The sequence below is a fragment of the Perca flavescens genome, chromosome 7, assembly GCF_004354835.1.
Source record: "Perca flavescens isolate YP-PL-M2 chromosome 7, PFLA_1.0, whole genome shotgun sequence".
Lineage (NCBI taxonomy): Eukaryota > Metazoa > Chordata > Actinopteri > Perciformes > Percidae > Perca > Perca flavescens.
The window spans coordinates 27,693,957-27,718,232 of NC_041337.1; the positions used below are offsets into that span (position 1 = coordinate 27,693,957).

At 41.1% G+C, this 24,276-nt stretch overlaps 1 protein-coding gene across 1 annotated transcript in view; it reads right to left on the reverse strand.

Moving 5' to 3' along the window:
• Nucleotides 1-18,432: 18,432 nt before the first annotated feature.
• The window catches only part of tafa5l (TAFA chemokine like family member 5, like), a 49,012-nt gene continuing 43,168 nt past the window's right edge, over nucleotides 18,433-24,276 (reverse strand). The window contains exons 4-5 of the mRNA XM_028584126.1: nucleotides 20,033-20,079; nucleotides 18,433-18,490 (exon numbers count right to left, since the gene is read on the reverse strand). Coding sequence (XP_028439927.1) covers nucleotides 20,056-20,079 — 24 coding nt within the window. The 3' untranslated portion in view covers nucleotides 18,433-18,490; nucleotides 20,033-20,055. The remainder of the gene's footprint in view (nucleotides 18,491-20,032; nucleotides 20,080-24,276) is intronic.

Sequence of the window (24,276 nt, forward strand, 5' to 3'; positions counted from 1 at the left end):
AAGCATATGATTTTGTTATAGATTGCTACTATTTTACAAAACCATGACGAGATGGGTTTGCCTTTTCAGCAAATGGCACTAATGTAATGGGAAAATTACATTTAAGCATAATTCCTTATATTTTTGTTTTATTTCTACTTTAATTCTCTCACAAATGCTGAAAGAGTTTCTCATTCCCACATGTAGATTCTGATTCTAACTAAGTGAGACGTCCAGTCTGGAACATAATTTGAGCACTGTTTGTCTGAACAGATAGGGGCTACAAGGTCACCCTAAAACTATCTCTAGTTTTCCCATGCCAGTTAAGATGTAACTGGGGGGGTGAAAGTCGTACAGGGAGGAGGAGGTGAGATGGCTCCGAGATGTCTCTTGTATTTCTTGATTGTCTTCATGTGTATCAGATTGCCTGTAAAAATTGTAGCGTCATAATTAGCCAAGTGCGTGTGTGCTGTCACTCTGAAGATGCATATAAGCCTAGTGTTCTGTTCACTGATTTGAGGGACTGATTCCACACTGGGCCGCTGTTCCTTTTGTGAAATCATGTTGCTCCTATATTTGCAAATATATATATTTTTAATAAAATACAAAAACCCTACTTGGTTTTAGTCTCAGACTGTCTTATTTGTTTCACTTTAATAAACTTTGAAAACTCTACCCCTGCTGCAAAGGAAACTTCCACTACACTATTTATTTAACATAATTTTTTTTAGCACAGGGCGTATTTTCAAGGGAGCAATCTGAATCACTGGCAAGGGCCCATTCTCCACCCAACACATTGTTGCAGGTCCCACTCTCTCTACAGGCCCTTGACTACACTACACTGTCTATATTTATGCCCCTGTCCTAATACCATATTGCTGTTATGCTAGTCATTATTCTTTAACATTCCTCTATCTTGTTGGGATTAAGGACTAAATAAAAGACACAGCAACTGATACAGTTTCAGAGCAAAAGGCATCAAAAACACGACTGGTCCTGTAGATTATAGACCACAGACCATACTGTATGGAGGAACAGTGAGGAATAACAAGCCCTCTGTGTTGTATGAGAGACATGATTCTTGTGGATGATGGGGGATGATACTTTCCAATGAGCCATCTGGACATGGGCCCCTAGGGGACACAGAGCAAAACATGCTTGCTATGTCTGCCTCTCTCCCTAGATCTATCTATCTATCTATCTATCTATCTATCTATCTATCTGACTTTTTGTTTTTCTCTTACTTTTACAGTAAGTCAACATGGCAGACTGGAAACAGTTGCCAATTAACACATTCAGCATCATTTTTTGAGTCGTGTTTCAGTCAACATGGGAATGCAAGTCCAATATTCACTCTCTGTTAGTTCTGGTTTTGGTCTCTGTCAACTCCTGAGGGAAATATCTATTTACTGTAGCTTCTAAATGCTCCACTATGTTTACCAGCTAGTTGCTAACTGATACCTAAAATTGACTTTCAAATGGAAAAATCTCCGGTGTAATCTACAATCACAGTGTTGTGTCCAGATAAAATGGGCTGATGAGCATTTTAATAAAAGTTGTACATGGGTTGCATTCTGCAGGATCTGATTATGAGGCAAAACTCTCATTCACACAGTCAAGGTGGAATTTACAATGTGGTGGCATATAGTTCTTGTTATTCTGTTATCATACATCAGATTGACTGATCAGTCATGTGATTCACAGGACATAAATGTGACCATAGTTTTGGACTCAGTACCCTTATCCATCACTTTACAAAACATTTCTCCATCACACTCTCTTTGTCTACCCCCCTCACCCTTTCTCAGTCACCCTTTGGTGTGTCTGTCTCTCGCTGTGTCGTTCAGTTGCAGGGAGTGGAGGCCCTCAGGGTATTGATTGGGCTCAGCTTAATGCTGTCAGACTGATGGGAGACATGTGATTCACAGACGAGATCACACACTCAGCCTCCAACCAACCAACCACGCACGCACACACACGCGGGAACGCATGCATGCACACATGCACGAACGCACACACACACACACACACACACACACACACACACGCACACACACACACCACACACACACACACACACACACACACACACTTACATTATGTGGGCAGCAAGCATATACACATAAATTAACACATATTGGGTCATGCACTAATGTACAAAAGCAAATGCATGTACACACAATTAAACGGGTACCACACACATGCATGAGTGGGCACACTCCCACAAAAACACACAGCCTTGGGAATCCCTCATGACACCCTCAATCTGTCACAGCTAAAACCCAGAGGACCTTGTCTTTGAGTCAGGAGGGCTGAGGCAGTACACTGAGCTCAGCAGAGTTTGAGCTAATCTAGACTGGCAATAACAGACTGCCTGTGTGCTTAATCACCCGTCATGGGACTGAGGCACAAGTCTGAATGGATAGACAGCTTCAGGTTGTTCAGCTATATTTACTGACAATAATTACATGAACAATAACGATTTTTATTATTACTGTAACTGCATTATATCTGGTTCACAGAAAAACAATTTTTTATCACAGCAGGTCAACACTGTTAACTATACTGTATAGTTATTATGTAAATGTTAAAAAAAGGGTAAATTATGGGCTTTATTGACTGATATAAGGTTCATAAGGTTAAAGAGCAGCAGGACGAAGGCCAATCAAAGTACATTCAGAAAAGCATGTCTGTCTTTTAAAAAGCCTCAAGATATATGTTTCAATATATGACCAAGATGAGACTGATAGGTATATACAGTATGATGAATTTTTTTTTTTATTCTGCAAACAAGTTAAAGCATGAGGCTGGAATTATTATTTATATTTTCTATTGTCAACAAATCCCATGAAATGACACAAAAAACATAGTCTGTCTCACAATAGTTTCTAATCTCCCTATGGTGTCTGCAAAGACACAAATCTTTAAGATAAGTGAGGTAAGATAGGTAAATAGTGGATTTGTTGAGGACTATTTTCAGCAAGTTACACGATACATATGGTGCTCCAGTGAGTGTATGCTGATATGAGTCAAAATAATGGTAAAGAAGGAACATATCACCTAGCGCAACAGTGTGGCTCATTGATGTGATGTGTTGTCGATTAATGGAGCTCTATGGCACAGAGAAATAAACTATATCGCGCTTTGGCAACACAAATAACACTTGTAATATGATTATTACATTGTTGGCTTTAGTCTTTTCATGGGACTTGTTGACAAAATGAAAAGTATAGAATATGGCCAGCCTTATCCTCTAAGGTTGTTTTACTCTTCACTTCTTCAATGAATAACAAAATTACATAATCAACGTGCTGCAGCTCCAGTGCTGTTTATTTCCTCATTCATAATACTGTAATACCTTGTGTGTTTCATTTCATGAAGAGTAGCCTATTCTGTGTTTCTGCTGACATTTAATGAGGCTTTGCACTTGATTTTGACTTTGTCTCTCTGTTGTTGCCCTAATAAAATGTACATTTGTCCTTTTCCTTACACAAGTACTCAGCGTCCTCTGTGACATCTGGATGTTCTCTTCGTGTTGTAACTGTAAGTCCAAAGGCAATAAGTGTTCAAATAAACAGTCCTCAGCAGTAGGCCTGTTAATCGTCTGCATGCAGGGCTGGGAATCAGTGAGACAGATGTGGCAGGAAACAATCATGTGATGAATTGACCCCAGTGTTAAATAGTGCCACTAAACCTTTTACAGGGTGTATTTTCAAGGTGGCAATCTGAATCACTGGCAAGGGCCCATTCTCTGCCCAACACATTGTTGCAGGTCCCACTCTCTCTACAGGCCCTTGACTACACTACACGGTCTATATTTATGCCTGTCCTAATACCATATTGCTGTTATGCTAGTCATTATTCTTTAACATAACAATTGTCAATGCTCTGCTTAGCAAAAATCCATATACTGTACATACGTCGTAACTAATCCAGTGGGATGTCTTCTTCCTTTTGTGTTGAAAATCTTAAAAAAAATGAAAAACTGCAGAGAAGTTTACGTTTTAGTTTAATTAACATTATGCTCACATCCTACCCAGTAAAGCTACAGCCATGCTATTAGCTTTGTGAGGCTGTATTTAAACACAGCTGGGCTTTGACTTTAATGCTAACATCAACATGCTAACATGCTTATAATGACTATGCTAATATGCTGATTTGTTTACCATGTTCACTATCTTAGTTTACCATTTTAACATGCTAACATAAGCTAATTAGCACTAAGCACAAAGTACAGCTGGGGCTGATAGAAAAGTCATTAGTTTTGCAGGTATTTGGTCATAAATCAAAGTTAAAAAAGGCAACATCATGGTGGCACTAGAGAAAAAGTATCTATCCAGTAGTTGTTGAGCTATTTCAATCTGGACCAAAGTGGTGGAGCAATCGACTGACAGACATTGCCATCCATAGAGCATTGCTAAAAACAACAAATTGGAACGATACTGTGACATATTTTGCCCAATTCTGATACAGTATACAGTATAATGCTAGCCATAGTATCACTGAAATATTACTTCTTCTGAGTAATTAGTACTATTATCTAGCATGCACAATCCGACAGTACAACATGGATCTTCAGAAAACATGTGAATGACTCCAGTAACTTTTCCAATACCTTCAATATTTCACCTCACTGTGTCCTATTAGTGTTAGAAAATGATGACTCCATTGGTTAAATTTGGCTCCGGCCCCTCTCTCCTTGACTCACTAAATGAGCCGAGTGAAGGATGTTGTGCTCTTCTGCATAAACGCTCGCAGCAAAATAGAGTTTATTAAGACCCATAAAAAACAACATTAAAATTCACAACCAAGGGAGCGTCACCTGACCCCTGGAGAATGATAAATTAGCTTGTGTTGCTCTAGCAAAACGACCATTTTATACCTTCATCTTCCCCCCTGGAACTGACTCCCCTTCAGTGTGGTAGCACCACAAAGGGCCTGGACTGAGAGGCTTTGGAAGTGGGGAAATTTCAGATACTGCTGATATCATTCTGCCTGCTTCCATTCTCATAGGAAATCCCTAATGACATTTAATTCAGCTGCATGTCGGCTCTTCACATTCACCGGTATCAAGTTGGTATGGAGTTGTGCCGCGCTGCACATACCTTTACCTAAGCCGATCTGAATTTGACATTGAAGTAATAATAGAGAGCAAGGGCCAAGCAAATAAAAGTCAGAAATCTCTCCCGAAATCTCTGTGGTCGATAAAAGCTGCTGCTTAGGGCTCAGTCCATTGATACCTTTGATTGTATTCTGCTTTTCACTTACCATGGATGAAGTGTTTTCTGCAGCCAGTGCTGCTCTGCTTATCTGGGACAAGTTGTAATTGTTGAGTGCAGCTGTGACAGGGTAAAGGAAATACTCATAGCCTGTTATACACTAAAGATATTAGTAAGTTTATAGCATGTGAGGATTCTAAAATAGCTCATGTTAAAAGGATCATGCACTCAGTACATAGTTCACAGAGAGTGATAAAGTTCATATAATCGTTTTAAAATCTGTCACGCATATAAATTGTAAGAAGAATGTGTAAATCTATTACTTTATTTTGTGGTGCATAATTTAAGGGTAGAAGTGTTAATCTGTGATCTACTAAATGCTCTTAATCTATGAGCCTGAGATCGATTGCTTTGGTCTCCACCCAAGTTCCGGGGGAATCGCGGTCTTTTCCTCATTACACTAAAGTTCTCAGTGAGGAAACACCTGCGCATCACTCTTGTGATTATTTCTCCCCTTTTTTCAGGTATGTTATTGATAAAACGGAGTTCATTTAATAACTTCCTACTTTCTAACATATCAATAGTGTTTAAGGTGTGTGTTAGTGAAATTTTAAGTAAGTTAGAGCTAAGATTGCAGAATGTAATGTAATGTGCGTGCGTGCGTGCGAGCGGAGCCCCGCTCTGATACAGAGAAGAATAGCTCCATACTAAGAGTAGACGCCATTTTGTGTCAGTTGTGAATTAACATGTATGCATTTAATATCTATTTTGAGGTGTTATCTGTATAATGTTTCATTGTGCTTCAAGCACTTTATTGACATTTGTGATACATTTAGTTATAGTATTGAAACCATTTCCTGTAGATCTGTTGTGTAAAATGTGGTACTGTTGTAAAATGGGATTACACTAAAGTTCTCAGTGAGGAAACACCTCACGCATCACTCTTGTGATTATTTCTCCCCTTTTTCAGGGGCGTAACATTTTGGAGGCACCGCTGGGATTGCTGTTCAGATGCCGGTTTCCATATCCTGGTCGCTGAATTCTGAACCAGCTAAATCCCCACATAACAACCCAGGCAAGCTGCAGTGAGGCGAGTGTTGCTGTTCGAGGAGAGCTGGAAGTTGGTGGTTAAGTCTTGGCGTCAGCTGAGGCCGTTAAGAGATCATCAGAGACAGTAAAGACCATCTAATTCAGAGTCAACTCCTGCACAGTAAAAGTGCCTCCTGTCCTGTCAACATGACAACCGCCTTGGAAGAACTACAGGAAGAGGTAGTAGGAGAATTGCACGCCCTGACTAAAGACAAGTTACTAGAGATATGTGATTTCCTTGACATATCAGGCGAACAGAGAAGAGATGTTAAAGACAAATCCCGCATATCAGTGATGACTCACATTATGATGTTCCTTGAAAGAGAAGAAGTTGCAGAGTTAGAAGATGGCGGCATGTCGGAATTGTTGCTACTTAAAGACAAAATGACAGAGATGATCAGTGGCATAAATTACCAAACAGGGCAAACTGACCATGATATTGAAACAGCCGAAACACATCACATAATAGAGGAACTAAGAACTGTGACCCCACAACAAGAACTGGGAACTGAGCAGAGTCCTGCAGTCAGTGCAGCCAAAGTCAGGGATTCTCTGCGACAGCCCCAACCCCATGCCCATCTTCAGAGGAGCATGCAGCTCTCACCCAGTGCACAACCCAGCCCATACTGGCGCAAAGAGTTTAAAATTTCTGGTCAGATAGGTGAACCGGGCCAGAAAGATAAACTGTCTTTTTCCAGTCTTGCCCATCAGATTGAAAATGGACTTAACAGAGGCTATCCTGAGGTAGAAATAGTAGACGCAGTAATCAGGGCTATTTCTCCAGGATCACAGCTACGCAGCTACTTGGAAGGTAAACCCCAGCTAACTCTGCCCACACTTAGATGCATCCTGCGTTCCCACTTCCAAGAAAAGAGCGCAACAGAGCTTTACAAACAGCTAGCTTCAGAAGCACAGCATAGCAAGGAGACCCCTCAAAGCTTCCTGATGCGCGTCTTAGACTTGAGGCAGAAAGTACTGTTTGCGTCCCAGGAGTCAGAATCAGGGCTGAAGTATGACCCTGCTCTAGTCCAGCGCATGGGTTTGCACACAGTCCTTACAGGGCTCCAGAGTGACAGTATCAGGATAGACATGCAGCCTCTCCTGCTAGATAGCGAAACATCAGATGAGGTTTTGCTAGAGAAGCTTAACATAGCTTGTGCTAATGAGGTAGAAAGACGAAACAAAAAGAGGTTTAATGCCCCACAGCCTGCTACAACTGTAAGTGTAGTCCAGTCAGAGGATCGCCATCTGCAAAATGTCCTGTGAAGGAAGCCAAAGCTAAGATACCTGCAGAACTGTTAACAGAGTTAGCTGAACTCAAGACAGGTGTAGCTTCTCTAAAGGGTCTCAGTGCAGAGATAGCTCAGATTAAGGAGACATTACAGCAGCCTATGTTTCAGTCAACACCTTATGCCTATGCCCCATCTCCTGTTAGAAGACCAGATAGGGACCCCCAGCCACCTGTTTCCCAGCAGCAGTATTACAGCAACTACAGTCAGCCCCAAGCACCTGACCCTCCACAGCATCAATATGCACCTAACTTGTATGCCAACCGTTCTGCTCAAGCTCCAAGGAGGTGTTTTGTCTGCCAGCAGGCCAGCACTGATGCACGCTGCACACACTGCTTCCGATGTGGGAGCGGAGAACATTTTCAAGCTGGATGTAAAATCCGGGGAGTCAGACCATCAAGGGAGGCCCCTTTAAACGGGAAAGGGTTACCGCTGAGGGACGAGTGTTAACCGTAGCTAGCAAAAGGTCCCAGAAATGTGCAAATTGTGCCAGAGAAGATTCATTTGAGAACCTGAAACAATGCTCATCATGTAAGGAGACACTGTACTGTTCAAAAGCATGTCAGAAACAACATTGGACTAGACATAAGGAAAAATGCACTCACCTGAAAACTGACTCTACCAGTGAAAAGCTTTCCTGCACAGAGGGAAATGCCCACTCTTTACCATCCCTAGCTCAAGTTTGCCACCCCCATAAGGTCACCTCGCTAGTCGGCAGACAGTGCCTTGTCGAGTGTCATCTGAATCGCCGCCACCTCCAAGCTCTATGGGATACAGGCTCTCAGGTGTCGGTCATTGATGAACGATGGAAAGAGGAATCCCTCCCAAACGCAAGGCTGAGGGATGTTTCAGAAATCCTGGACTCACCTGATGATCTAAGATTGACTGCAGCAAATGGGACTGAAATGCCGTTACCTGGGATGGATTGAAACAACTTTTCGGCTAGCCTCTGAAACTGACCAAACAAAGGAACTGATCATCCCAGTGCTGGTAATGAAAGGCTGTCACCTATCTCATCCCATCATAGGTTTCAATGTTATCGAGCATATCCTGGCGATGACTGAAAAGACTAAACGGTACAGTACAGTGAGAAAAGCTTTCCCAAGCCTTAAAAGAAACAAGGTGAGAGCTTTTATACAGGCTGTAAGTGCAGAACAGACAGATGAATACGGGTGAAAACCATGAAAGAGAAGGTTGCTGTGCCAAAACACAGTAGTATTCAGATTGAATGCCGTGTAGTTTCCCAGCCTTTCAAAGAGGACATGACTATGCTTTTTCAGCCAGACCTGAACCCTCAGTGGCCAGATGGAATTGAGTTCTTTGACACACTAGTCAAAGTCAGGAAAGGTGTTTTTCAGTTATCATGCTTGATGTCTCTAACCCCACCGACCACGACATTGCCCTGCTAGGGCGCACAATAATCGGTACAGTACAAACCATTATGACTGTGTTACCTGCCAAAGTCTTTGAAAAAGCTGTCACTCCAGCCACAGTGAATCACACCAGCGTTCAAAATCCATGTAGCGCTACTGAACAGTGGGATCCACCAGTATATTTAAGTCACCTATCCGAAGAGGAGAGAGGTAGTTAAGCAAATGCTCAGGGAGGAGTGCCACTCCTTTTCTAGATCAGACAATGACATTGGTTGCATTGAACGATTGAAAATGACTATTTCTCTAAAGGACTCTGAACCAGTCAACCGCACATACATGTCAGTGCCCAGGCCACTGTATCAGGAGATGAAAGGTTACCTTCATGACCTCATAGCCCAGGGCTGGGTTAGTAAGTCAACCTCTTCATACTCTTCACCTGTCGTGTGCGTTAGGAAGAAGGGCGGAACCCTCCGGTTGTGTATAGATTACAGAGACCTGAACAGAAAGACACATCCGGACCGCCAGCCCATCCCTCGGGTCCAAGACATCATGGACAGTTTAGGTGGTAATTCCTGGTTCTCCCTCTTAGATCAGGGAAAAGCGTATCACCAGGGGTTCATCTCTGAAGAAAGCAGACCACTGACAGCATTTGTGACCCGTGGGGACTCTATGAATGGATACGTATGCCATTCGGCCTCATGAATGCTCCTGCAGCTTTTCAGCGTTGTATGGAGGAATGTTTGGAAGGACTCCGGGATAATATCTGCATTCCTTACCTGGACGACACACTAGTTTTCAGTAAAACCTTTGACAGCCATGTGGATGATGTGCGAAAAGTTCTGCAGCGTCTCAGAGAGTATGGCATCAAACTCAAGCCAAGCAAGTGTGATCTCTTTAAACCCCAGGTCCGTTACTTAGGCAGAATAGTGTCTGCAGAGGGCAGCAGAGTTGACCCAGCCGATTTTGAAGCAGTAAGAGCATTGAAAGTAATCAGGCCAGAGACTGTGGGCCAGCTCAGAAAAATGCTTGGTTTACTCACTTACTACAGACAGTATATCAAAGACTTCTCTAAGAAGGCCAGCTGTCTCTATGACCTCCTGAAAGCAGATTCAGAGAAAGTACCTGACCACCCACGAAAAACAAAAACAAAGAAAGCAAGTCATGTGGTGCCCTCAAATAAGCCAATCCTGTGGACTGACCACCATCAACAGGCACTTGAACAGCTGATTGACTGTTTGCTTCACCCACCAGTCTTAGGTTTCCCTGACTTCACTCAGCCATTTGTTGTACATACTGATCGTCACACCAAGGCTTGGGAGCAGTTCTTTATCAAAAGCAGGATGGGAAGCTTAGGGTTATTGCTTATGGCTCTCGCACCTTAACAGCAGCTGAGAAGAACTATCACTACCACTCTGGCAAGCTAGAATTTCTAGCTCTAAAATGGGCAATCACTGATAAGTTCCGTGATTATTTGTACTATGCTCCGACCTTCACTGTGTACAGTGATAACAACCCGCTCAGCTACATTCTGTCTACTGCTAAACTGAACGCAACCACTTCCAGGTGGGTTGCAGAATTGGCTGATTTCCATTTTACAATAAAGTATAGGCCAGGCAGAGAGAACAGTGATGCAGATGCTTTGTCGAGGATGCCACTGGACGTGGAGTCACTGATGAGAGAATGTTCTGAGGAGCTTCCACCAGACACCATTGCTGCCACGATACAAGCAGTTGAGGTACAGAAAGAGTCTTTTGCACCTTGGTCACTTTCAGCTGCATCTATGTCAATATCAGCTGAAGGTGAGACAGCCACTGCAGCAATCAGCTCGATTCCAAAAGATAGGATAAGAGAAGCACAAGAAACCGATCCAGTCATCAGTCCTGTGTTCGATTTCAAACTGTCTGGTTCCAAACCGCCGGTTAAAGAGCAAAAGGAATTCAGTCCAAAGACAAAATGCCTATTCAGAGAATGGGACAAATTGACAATAGACAGTGATGGCATTCTGTACAGAACCACTACAGCCCGTAAGCAGTTAGTGCTACCAGAGCAGTACAAAAGTAAAGTGATGGAAGAGTTGCACAATAACATGGGACACCAAGGTACTGAACGCACTGTATCACTAGTACGTGACCGCTTCTTTTTTGGCCATATATGCAATCTGACATTGAGCATTATGTGACAAAAACTTGTAGCTGTGTCAAGCAGAAAAAGCCAGACCATGAAACAAGAGCTCCTCTGACAAACATTGTGACAACACAACCATTTGAACTAGTATGTATAGATTTCCTCCATCTCGACAGATGCAAAGGGGATATGAGTACATCCTCGTGATTGTTGACCATTTTACGCGTTTCACTCAAACCTACGCCACCACATCAAAGTCAGGGAAAACTGCTGCAAATCTCATCTTCAATGACTTTGCCCTGAAGTTTGGGTTCCCCTCCCGCATCCACCATGACCAGGGGGGAGAATTCGAAAACCAGTTGTTCCATCAGTTAAAGAAACTCAGTGGCATGGCGGGGTCCAGAACGACACCCTATCACCCAATGGGGAACGGTCAAGTGGAACGTATGAACAGAACCTTGTTGCAAATGCTAAAGACACTAACTGAGACACAAAAGTCAAATTGGAAGGAGTCTCTGAACAAACTGGTTTACGCCTACAACTGCACCCGTTGCGAAGTGACTGGCTATTCACCATTTTATCTCCTGTTTGGGAGATCACCCAGGCTTCCAGTTGATATGCTGTTTGGATTGTGCACAGAGGCAGGTTCCAGTAACCAACGAGACTACGTGGAGAAATGGAAACAAGGGATGGAAGAAGCATACACCATTGCAAATGAAAACGCTCAAAAAGCTGCTGAAAGAAGTAAGAAGTACTATGACACTAAAGTTAGGAGTTCAGTGCTACAGCCTGGCGAGCGAGTTCTGATTAAAAACCTGACACCAAGAGGAGGACCAGGCAAACTCCGTAACTATTGGGAAGATACAATTCACACAGTAGTGAGACAAATGGGTTCAAACCTGCCGATTTATGAAGTGAGACCAGAAAAGGGTAGGGGGACGTTCCAGGGTCCTGCACAGAAACCTGCTCATGTCCTGTGACCACTTACCTTTTGAGACACAACCAGAAATGACTAAAGATGACAAGAGTAAAAAAAAAGAGACCTCAGCCTGCATCACAGCCTCTGGATTCTGATGGAGACAGCGAGGATGAATCGACCTTCATCATGAGCCCGCACCGGTACCCACATCTCCTACAGTACCCGAGGAGAGGTATGCTGAACCAGCAAGAGAGTCAGAACACAGGCCCCCACCAGTAAAACAGGCAGTTTTGGTGCCAGTTCCTGATACGCTACCGGCACAGCCTCTTGTTGAAAAGCAGCTGGAGGAGACAACAACAGTTAAAGACCTGCCTGCTGAGGAGGTGAACTTGCCTGCTGAAAATCTACCTGATGATCATCCACCGAATGCCTTTCCTTCACTGACTGCTGCTGCTGAAACTGAGGAACTAGCCTACCAGCTGCCACAAAGAGAGAGACACCCTCCAAGACGTATCACCTATGATCAGCTGGGTATCCCTTCCTGTTATAGTATCCAGCCACAACCACAGTTGCTACCTGTTTACCCTGCACCAGGACTGGTTCCATGGTTGCCATCACCACAGCAATATTACCTTCAGCCACCTTACATGTATGGACTTCAGTAAACATGAGATTACAGAGTTGACATGTTTGACTATGAACTGCTGACTGATTTCACAGACTGTTGCAAGAGACAATTTGCAGACTATGCATACATATCATTGAAACTGTTGATATGGACTGTTGCTCAATAGTATGAGAAGAGACTGCATATGGACTGTTTATACAGCTGGTCAACATATGGACTGTGAATATAACTTGTTGATTATATTTGAACTGTGACCTAAGACCTCTGCTCAAGTACTATCTTACAGAAGAGGATTTTCTAGGTCCAGTGCATAAGAGACTTGTTTACTAAGACAATGTTGGTAATGTCGGCACGACATTTGTTTTGTGAGAGTGTGACAGGGTAAAGGAAATACTCATAGCCTGTTATAAACTAAAGGTATTAGTAATGTGAGGATTCTAAAATAGCTAAGGTTAAAAGGATCATGCACTCGGTACATAGTTCATAGAGAGTGATAAAGTTGAAAAATTGTGTTAAAATCTGTCACGCATACAAACGGTAAAAATTGTAAGAAGAATGTGTAAATCATTACTTTATTTTGTGGTGCATAATTTAAGGGTAGAAGTGTTAATCTGTGATCTACTAAATGCTCTTAATCTATGAGCCTGAGATCGATTGCAGTTCCCGGGGAAATCATGGTCTTTTCCTCATTATACTAAAGTTCTCAGTGAGGAAACACCTGCGCATCACTCTTGTGATTATTTCTCCCCTTTTTCAGGTATGTTATTGATAAAGCGGAGTTCATTTAATAACTTCCTACTTTCTAACATATCAATAGTGTTTAAGGTGTGTGTTAGTGAAATTTTAAGTAAGTTAGAGCTAAGATTGCAGAATGTAATGTAATGTGCGTGCGTGCGTGCGGCGGGCCCGCTCTGATACAGAGAAGAATAGCTCCATACTAAGAGTAGACGCCATTTTGTGTCAGTTGTGAATTAACATGTATGCATTTAATATCTATTTTGAGGTGTTATCTGTATAATGTTTCATTGTGCTTCAAGCACTTTATTGACATTTGTGATACATTTAGTTATAGTATTGAAACCATTTCCTGTAGATCTGTTGTGTAAAATGTGGTACTGTTGTAAAATGGGATTACACTAAAGTTCTCAGTGAGGAAACACCTGCGCATCACTCTTGTGATTATTTCTCCCCTTTTTCAGGGGCGTAACACAGCCACCTCCTCATTGTTAGTTTGAGGGATGGTAAAACAGATTTCATGTGACAGCGGCACTTCCATTTCCCACCAGGCAAACATGCAGTTGTCTGGGCAGCATTTAAGAAGAGATGAAAGAAAATGTAAAAAGAGGGGTTAATACTAAGTTCTAGTATTCTCCAGCTCAGGTCATGTTCTCCTTACATGTATGAAGCTGTTGCCCTGTAAGTGTCTACCTTTAATGACGATTCGCTTGCTAACCAAAGTCCCTTGCGAGTCATCATGGGCAACTCATTAGCACTATGCTAAGCTAATGGATCAGTAAATGGATTTTTATGTGGGCATAAATGCTAATTCGCTACACTGCAGCGCTGTTCGACAACGCTGTGTTTAGCAAGCCAGTCTGAGCCTCTGGGGTGTGTTTGTATCTTATTAGGCTCGGCCAGGGATCTATTGTGGATGTGGAGGACTTAGTTGCAAAACAAAAATACAATGACGAAGGCCTACAGTGCTAAAACGCTTGTCCGTCCTGCACCTGAAGGTTTTATTGAAGAGGGATAAGATATCCCACAAGTGCAGACTCAATTACTTTTTTTTAAAAACAGAAAATCAGCCTGTAAGACCGGAACTGATTGAATGTCAGGTGTTATTATGTTGCATGATGGTTGTTGCTATCTGGGATTGACACTGACATCAACTGAAGCTACTTGATAAAACTTGAGAAGGTGTGTAGCTCAGAAATAAAGCTCTCATACAGACGTGGTGACTTTTTGCCCCTCTTCTGCTCACACACTATCATTTACTGTATGTCTATCCATCCACAACTCACATCCACACAATCTTTTATTCATCAATTACTGGACACATTCCCAATTGCAAATGTTAATTGGTGATCATTATATTTTTTCTCATTAGTACTCTGGGCATAATCTGTGTAGGGAGTCCTTCTTTTGAAAACCCAAATTTACATGAAGCCCATCTACAATGTCTGAGCTATATACACTAACACATTATAACTTGTATCATAAGACTTTCTACAAGCCTTTATAACCTATAATGCTTTCTACAAAGGTAATAAGGCATTACAAGACTGATCATAATTAGGTATTAGGTATCACAACTGCTCATGCTAAATCACCTAATTTGCATTAGAGATAATAAGGTCTGACGAACATTATGGTTCTTCCAGCAAAGCGTAGTTATAGCTCGCCATAATAGCTTCATGACAGCTCAGCTTTTTCAGCTCATACCACCTTCGTACCATTTGTTGATCCTGACAGCAGCCACCACTTAAAACTCTGAGACAGCAAGACAGACATTCAAAATGGAAGAGAGCAGCAGCAGGGCCTTGTTGAAAGAACATCTCTAACTGAGTGGGAGCTGAGTGGGAATACTGGCTTGGCAGCAAACACAGAAACCACACGTCTGAGTTTCTAAAGCCAACTGGAGCACATAATATTCTTGATGATGCTGCATGTTGGTGTATTACATTTTCACCTTTGTTACAGCAAATATTTGCCTACCTGTTTGTAGTATGTCCTACAGACATTGTGGCAAGCAGAAAAACACTCTCCGTCAATAATGGTTATAGAAAGCATGGCAGCACTTTATTTTTTGGGTCCATTATTTCCTAGTCTCGCCTTGCCAGACCTTCCTCCACAGCGCTGCGGAGGAGGGTCTGGCTAGTCCACACAGTATTCCGGGATGGGAGAAAACCGTGCTGTGGTTTATTGGCATTTCCTTAAACCAATCACAAACGTCTTGGGGGCGCTAAGCACCAGGCAGAGCCAAGGTGCCACTGCAAAATAGACTCAGGAAGGAACTTGTTTTGGTGAAATATGGGTGTACGTTCAAAAGTTGTTATAGTCGTGCACAAAAAACTCAGAAAAAAGAGATTGGACAGATAGTCTAGCTAGCTGTCTCGATTTACCCTGCAGAGATCTGAGGAGCAGTTAACCATAGTCCTCGTTAATCGACCGGAGTTTAAAATTCCAACACAAAGAAAGCGTAAGGTAACGGACATTCGGCCAAAAAGAGTGAAATCTGGCGGAATTTGGTCTGACATACCACCCTCATAACCTTTCCAAATGACTTATAGATGGAAGGCTCAGTGGTTACTACACACTGGCTTCTACTTGTTGGAGTAGTAAAATAACGTTAACTCCACTTTATTCCATAGATATCCAAGATTGTGGCGATACAAGTTTTCGACTAAAACATATTTTCAGTCAGAATACATATTTACTGTATTCCTGGGAAGCGCGGCCAATGAAGAAGTGAGAAAATTCATGATGCATCATTCAGAAAAAGAACGCACTCCACACTGTGCGTTGTATTTCCATACCTGCACTTTATGTTATTCTTTAATCTTGCACACCTTATTGTTCACATGAAGGTATGGGGCAATGTAATATGCTGCTGTTATAATGCATTATGCAGTAGTTTACATTATAATGCATCATACACATGGGCATCATAGAAAGTGTTACCCAGTTTAATTTGAGTCTTCACAAGAAAACTTTGTTCTTTTATAGTTGTTCCAGTTTTTCTTAGATACCCTTGCTGTGTCCCTGTTAGAAAAATAATTGGCTTGTAGTATTGCAGTTTTCAAGTAAAGCCTCTTTCAAAACAAGGACAGTGTGACATAAAAGTATAAAATATTAATATATACACATTTGAGACAATTTTAGACCAGTAGAGGTCCAGATATTTGTTGTTTATGTTCCTATAAGATTTTACTAAAATCCAGATCTATGTACTCTGCCACTGCCCTGCAGCAGAAACCAAAGAAGTGATAAATAAAGGCAGCATGGAATCAGACACAGACTACTGCTGACCTGGAAAACACTCACACACACACACACCAAATACACACTCCGCAGCTCCGGGGAGCGGACACTCTCTTTATATACTCAAATGCATACATTAAGATGGAGATGTACAGATTTTTTTTAATACAAAGAAATGAAAAAAAACAGGGTGTAGACATATTAACAGGAACACCTGTACAATATTATGCAATCTATTGTAATTGCCCTACAACAAACACTACCTTTGTGAAGGTTATTTTTTTAGACTTAAGGATGTTCATTCATCTTGCAGACCATAGCTTATTAGGTTGTGGTATTTGGATAGTGTTTTATCCTATTCTGTGTTTTTGAAACATCTGGTATTATAGTAACTGGTATTCGTGTTATTGTGTCCACCTCTTGTACTTCTTTCAGAAGAATGCCTCTTGTGCTCCTCCTTTTCTTTACTTCCTCTTAGAATGAGACCCACAAAACATAAAATACATTAATTGAATATATATACACAATTTCAAATATATCAAGCATCTGAAATCAGCAAATAGCATGTCCAGCTGACCAAAACATTTCATATCAAAATATAGTCAATTTAGACAAGGATTCTGAATACATTTAATTATGCATGAATTGATTTTAATTACAGAATTTAACTTATGTGACATACTGCAGATCTGTCCCCAGTTTTAATAATATTTCCCCCAATATAAATATATCTATGTACTAAATAAAAGACATGAAAGAAAAGAAAAGGCAAAGCCAGGATTCATCCGTGAAGATTTAAATGAGATCCAACATCTGTAAAATCACAAATGCTTCTTTTGCCAGATGGTAAGCTCTGGTCTGGGTGTGTCCCAAAAATATACAAGAGTATGAATAATGCATTGAATATGACTTATTTCACAGTGTATATCTGGATGTGCACGCTCACTCACACACATGGACAGATGCAAGCACGCACACACATGCATGCACGCACGCTCCTACAAAGTGTAGACCATTAAAATGAGCCAGGGGTCCACATATGCTAAATGCTCCCAGTGATGTGTACAAGATGCGTGAGGTTCATTGACAAAATCTACTCTTCTAGTCTACTGTATGTTGGCACCACATAAAAAAACATAAGTTATAAGCTAAGTCTTCCAAAATGTCCACATTTTACCATCATGACCTTCAGTCATTGAGTAAAGACAGTCAACTCATCTCTGTCGTCTCTTCTGTGGCATTCCAATAGAGTTTCATGCTTTTTCACAATGTTCCGTCCTTTGTGTGTGTATGCAGAGATTTTGAACCGGCCAAATGAGAGAAAGAATCCAATCGACAATACAGCCTTTCTCAACCTCTGTAAAGTCATGACTCTTTAGCAGCGAGCTGTCATTAAAGAAACTTGTCTGCAATATAACCCTGGACGGCTTCATAGCGGGGATAGTAAACAAGACGAAGGGGCCGACTTCTGAAAGACCTTCTGACAAGTCTAAATCTTCAAGGAGCCGTCCCCTGCAGACCTGATGTTGGATTACAAGGACAAAAAAAAAAAAAGGTAATGTACTTCAATGAATATTCCACCGCCCTGTTGATAAATGTTCCCCACAGGGATTTTGTTCTATGATGTGTCCACAAATTTGGCTGCAGTGAAGATTTAATGCCGATGGTGTACCATGCTCTTCACATGAGACTTCTCAGAGTTCTCAGAAGTGTCTGTCGAGAGTCTTTCACTGTGGTGATTAGAAAAGCTTTGGATTATTTAAATTTTTTTTTTTTTTTACTGAAGGTCAAACCTGGTGTAAAGTTTGGGAGTCTCGTTGGTATATGGATACAATGTTGTGGTGTAGTGATTGGCCTCAGTTCCTTTTGTAGCATGGATGTCAATGAATCTGGAATAGAGAAAAAAGGAAAGGAAAAGATGTAAAATCACAAGACAGGTGTTTCAAAACCTTTTTCAGACATGAACCTTCTTACGTACATATCTAACCTTTAACATTAAAGTCACAATGGTAATCTTACCAGGTCAAATGTAGTTATAATTTCCATAACATTTTACCTAAGACAACTCCGAATTGAATACCACCACATTGACATAAAGCCTACTGCAACACAAAATAAGGTTAAATATGCACATAGAGATTACTGTAAATATATGTTCGGCCTTCATTTGAGAAAGCTAATACATTTATTATATCACTTACTTATCATTTCTTTTACATAAAGAAAATAAAATCCACTAGAATAAAAGCTTTTTCTTTGTTGTACATTTGTGGCCTTCATCTCCTGTGAAATTCTGTAACCAATGACTTAATTTAGCCAATCACTTGATCAAGAAACCCATTTAAATGATAATAGAACTTTGCAATGAATATGTTATATGGATAAATCCATAAATGTTAATACATAAATGATTCACAGTGACAATGGACAAATGTGACACCCTGGACTGCCCATATAAATCATTCAGACACTTAAATATGAGTTGGCAAATCCACACAGAATTGCACAAATTCCCAGGGCTAGCAAATAAATATTTATGACGCCCCCAATTCCCCCTTTCTCCCTGTCCTTGGTAATTGTGCGTGATTCATTTTGTTTTCTCGGTGGAAGAGGGAAAATCAATCTTAGAATATTGGCCAGGGGACATAAAGCATGCAGATTCCAAATGCTTGTGGTTTTGCAGAATGTAAAAGCTTCACAGATACTCAGTCAATGTTCTTGGGAGTGGAATTTAGTTTAATCTTTAGATTTCCTTGTTTTTTAGGGAAAAGAAATGTTTGTGGAAGTAAAGTTAACCTGCCAGCAGAGTTAGGCTAGCCAGCTCCTTAGTCGGGTTTACCTGCCCAACTTTCAATATTAACTTTGGCAGCCAGCTAAATTTAAGGAATCTGGTACCATGGCATTTAGAAAGGGATATTCTTTGTCAAGAACATCCTCCCATTCATATCAGTTTTCTACCTTTGTCCTAAAAGAAAGCCTGAACACTTAGCCTCTCCCTTTGATGTAACCACAGTAAGGCTTTTTAGTTTCCATCCTTAAGCATTTCGGAACTTCCAAAACCCCTTTTGATTTCCCTTTTTTTACATCATCAAAGTGACTGCATCCTGAGAAATGGGGGATCTCATTGTGTCTTCTCCAGGTCCAGGATCCTGTTTATTTAAGCTCAGTGGTGAGAGCAGTACTGAAAAATAAATGGTGAATACACACTAATGGCTGAGTTATTCCAGGTCTAAACTACACTAAACCTTTATACAACTTGGAATTAAGGCTTCTTGATCATCAAGATTCCCTGAAGAGTAATTATTTCTGCTTTTTACAAGATGCAACAATGAAAATGTCTTTAGTTGCTTGAACTGTATGTTGAAGTAAACTGAAGCATGGTTATACACTTAGTATGCAAATTAAAATAAAATATATTATAAAAGACTTACATACTTGCTGTTTTCTATGTAACCTATGATGGCTCCTTGGGCAAAGGCTGGAAAAGAAAAGTAGAAGGTCAGTATCGGAGGAACAGAGGGCCAGCCTTCACTAACGTTTTACTTTCCCTCTTACTCTCTTACTTTCCCTCAGCATATTGGAGGCATAGCAGCATATGTCCATTTAAAAGCACAGATGGCATGTCTTCCAATTATATCTAAGGCGAGGCGATGGAAGCTGAAGGTTATTTTGTTCTCTCCCAGTTTTTATGACCTCTGAGGACGCCGCTTCTCTCCTCGACCACAAAATACGAGCAAGTAATGGCCACCTCATCATCTGTGTTAACGATTAAGAGACCTTTCCTTTCTTCCATCAATGGCATCACACAGATACAAAGTTTTATCACATTACCTGTAGGGCAGGGTGATAAACAGTGTTTCACTTTGTTTCTCTGTGAACAACAACGTCTTGCCTCCTACATTCATCTTAAGAGAACACATGAAAACATTGTTTTTCCCTTGACCGAAGGAAGAAAACAGCACCCTTGCCTTCTTAATATTGGTGAATGAGCCCCTTTTGTGTAGATAATGACTCGGCTAATCATAATCAGGAAGCTAATGGTCTGTTTAGCCAATCAGAGGAACCAAGGCGAAACGGCTGTCTGGGTAGCGCATTGGCATTCCCAGCAGCCACTGCTCTCCTCTCTGCTGTGCAAGGCTTTCTGCAGCAGCGAGGTGGACTTGGTATTCTGCTGCCCGCCCAGCCTGTCGTCCTGCGATCTGTCGCTCTGTCTGCCTGACCGGCCGACCAGCCCTGCTGCTGTCGCAGAAAATCAGTCCTCTGAAGAGGCACTGATCATCACACCTCTCCAGCAGCATGTCATCTAAATGCTAAGTACTTCCACTGCATCTTTAAATCAAAACAAGAAAAGAAATGAGCATGGGGGGCGAGCGGTTGGAAGGAATAAAAGCTTATAAGGACACAATAGAATCTGCCGAGCAAACCCTTAGCTTTTTGATAACATTAAGTTTCGAGGGAGAGGAAATGTGAGAGAGGAGAAGAGAAACTGGGCGAGAAGGAATGTGCATGAGGAACCCAGAGACTTTGTTATCCCTTTAAATGTACAAGGAAGAAAGAAAGAATAGATTTTGATACACCAAAAAGTTTCCTTCAAAGAAAATAGTATGTTGTTTGATTTCTCTCCACAAACCATCATGAATGTACCTGAGCTGCTTTTCTTCTCTCCCTCGACTCCCTGTCTCAGTCGGACTCCTTGCTATCGATTGGAGGGATTCTTGAAGTCGGTGCTGAGGTGGCAGAAGCGGCCGGCACTATTAACTGCTCCTACTAATTAAAAGGGTAACAAGGTGAGTTTGGCCCCACGGGACGAACTGTGCAGGAGACGGAGCCGGCTGTTTGCCTGCCGTGCACACCAGTAAACAGTGCTCACCGCCTATGGTGTTTACAAGACAGGAATCCAAGGACATTGAACACATATTCATCTCCCGCTGGCACGAGGGATCAGGGAGATTCACAGATAAGGAGAGAGAATGAAGCGGGAGCGCACTAATCAGCGCTTTGCTAATTGCTTATGCTGTGGTGAAATTGAAACATTTGGACCTCGTCTCTGAGCTCGGGGTGCCCCTTGTTTCATCACCACTTGTGAACATTGAGCACTGTGCATAAATGATAAAGTTTCACAGTTCAAATAAGGTGCACAGCCTGGATCTTTGAGAGAGTGCCAGCAGAGATTGGCAAAAATATTAAGAGATTCAATTAACTTCCTTCCTTATCATCAACACAGCATATTTTAGGATCAAAGTATTTTTTAAGATACAGTATGCCTCGCATTACACAAATAAAATCCTCAGCCAAGGTAGCATTACAATTTCCAGAAATGTTTGTAGCTGGAAGGGAAAGCCACTGCAGGTAGAGCAGACAGCATGTTTGCTCAGTGCTCATGGGAAAACAAAGCAGAGACTGCACTTCAAGCCGCAAAATTCTCACTAGCAGCCCACCCAGCCATTATGGAGACAGGCGCTGTGCCTTCACTGCAGTAACAAAAAAAATATTTTCCAGGGTCTCTCCTGTACAGGGCTTAGTTGGTTTCATCAACTGGAGACTCATAGTGGTCCCGGTTTTTACCACCCACTAGAACTGCTGTTGTTATTAGGCTAACAAGCACAGCTATAGCCTACTGAAGACCCTGAGTGCATGCTTCATGTCCAGAGTATGAACCTGATGCACAAAAGCATCAGAGCATCAGATTCAGAGTTATCTAAGAGGAACAAAACCAACATGACAGTAGTTTCAAAGCATTGGGTTGCATTTGCTGCTTTATTTCTACGGGGGACAACTACAGAAAAACCAACATTGATTGTCCAAAATTCAAATCCTTTACTGAAATAAAATTATAATAGCATATTGTAAAATAGTATAAAATAATGTAAAAATAGTCCATTACAAGAAATAAAATACTGCCTGAAAAATTATACCTTGCAGTGTTTTTGAAAGTTGAAGCACTTTAAAGCTGCATTCATTTATTTATTTTTTACGCTTGGGGGCAGCTGTAAACACTGACATATTGTAAGCTATTAAAGTTCTCATGGTATTGCTTATTCACACATAAAACAGTAGACACAGAACAACATTAGCATTCATTTGATGTCATGTGTCTGGCAACCTGGTGATTGTTAAGTCCAATATTAACTCTCCTCTTAGCTCTGTTTTGGTCTCCACCAAGTAGCGTTGCGTAATTAGTCTACGTTAAAGTTAAAGGAGGGGGGTTCAACTACAAACATGTGTAGGGGACGCAAGCGAGCCACTTTTGCACACCTATTTACGAAACCCTTAAAATACAAATTTTTTCACCAGTCCTAATGCATGTGCAAATTTTGGTGACTTTTTGAAGCATTGCACATAATCATAATTCCTTCAGTTTCAATAGGGCCTTCGCTGACTGCTGGTCGTCAGTGCTCAGGCCTTAATGTTTACTGAGCATTTTTGGATGCCGACATTGTTTTACACTCATTTCTGTACAATATGAAAATGAATACACAGGCTCTTGAAACTGGCTTGAGGTGTGTAATCATTACATTCAACATCAAGTCTATATTTTTCTTGTAAATGTTACATTACTGCTGCATGATAATGTAGTTTAGGTACAGATTAATTTGAAAAACATGCATGTAAAGTGTATGTGATTTGTGGTAAACTGGCTAAAACCTACAAAACCACTGGTATTGGCATTAAAGTAAAAGTATGATCAGCAAAATGTACCTAAGTAAAAAATACTGCAGGATGGCACCTTTCACAGAATATTATATAATTACATATGACATTATTGAATTGTTACTCCTGATGAATTAAGATGTGAACTGATTTTAATATTGTAGCTGGTCAAAGTGAAGGTTATTTCAAATATGAAGACACTGATCCCCTCATCAGTGGGTTTAATCTAACAATGCATCATATTTTATAAATTGATATATTTCATTTGTATTTTTAACCTGCAAAGTAACAGGTAATTATAGCTGTCAAATAATTATTGTGGGGTTAAGAGAGCATAATGTCATATAAAATGTGATGTAGTGTGAGTATACAGTAGCATAAAAATCAACAAAAATCTAGCAAAAATCTAACAATTATATTTTGCTTTATATCTCTGGAAACGGGTTATGTTTTTAGGTTGACAACAGCAACATATATGGAACAAAAATGAAAGACTGTGGCTGGCTGCATCATAGGCAGCAGCACTAAACAATGACAAGTATGCTTGAATATGTCCAGTCCATTGACAGGCTTTCTGCATAACACAGGGTACAAAAACCCTGTGTTGAAATGTGGCCTATGGCTCTGACAATTTCACACCAGGCGAAGCTCGGGACACAAGCATTGTGCATGGTAAAACTCGCATGGCAGTTCAAAACCTGGCAATAACAGAGCTTCAAATAGTGGAGCAAGGTAAAGTGTGCTGAAGTGAAGGCAGAAAGGGACCACGTTCATTGGGTCCCAGACAAAAAGGAAAAGGGGGCAGCACACACCCAGTGAACGCAAGCTGAAAAAATGAACTTAAAGATGATGGCAGTACAAGAGGAAATAAAAAAACGTGTTGCCTTTTTATGCTCTGTGAAACATTAGATATTGTAAATGTAATCATGACACTTCCTGCAGTATGTATGTTCCATAACACAACACCTATGATAACACAAATGAAAGAGGGGAATGGAAAGGTGGGTTTTCTCTGTTTTCTGAA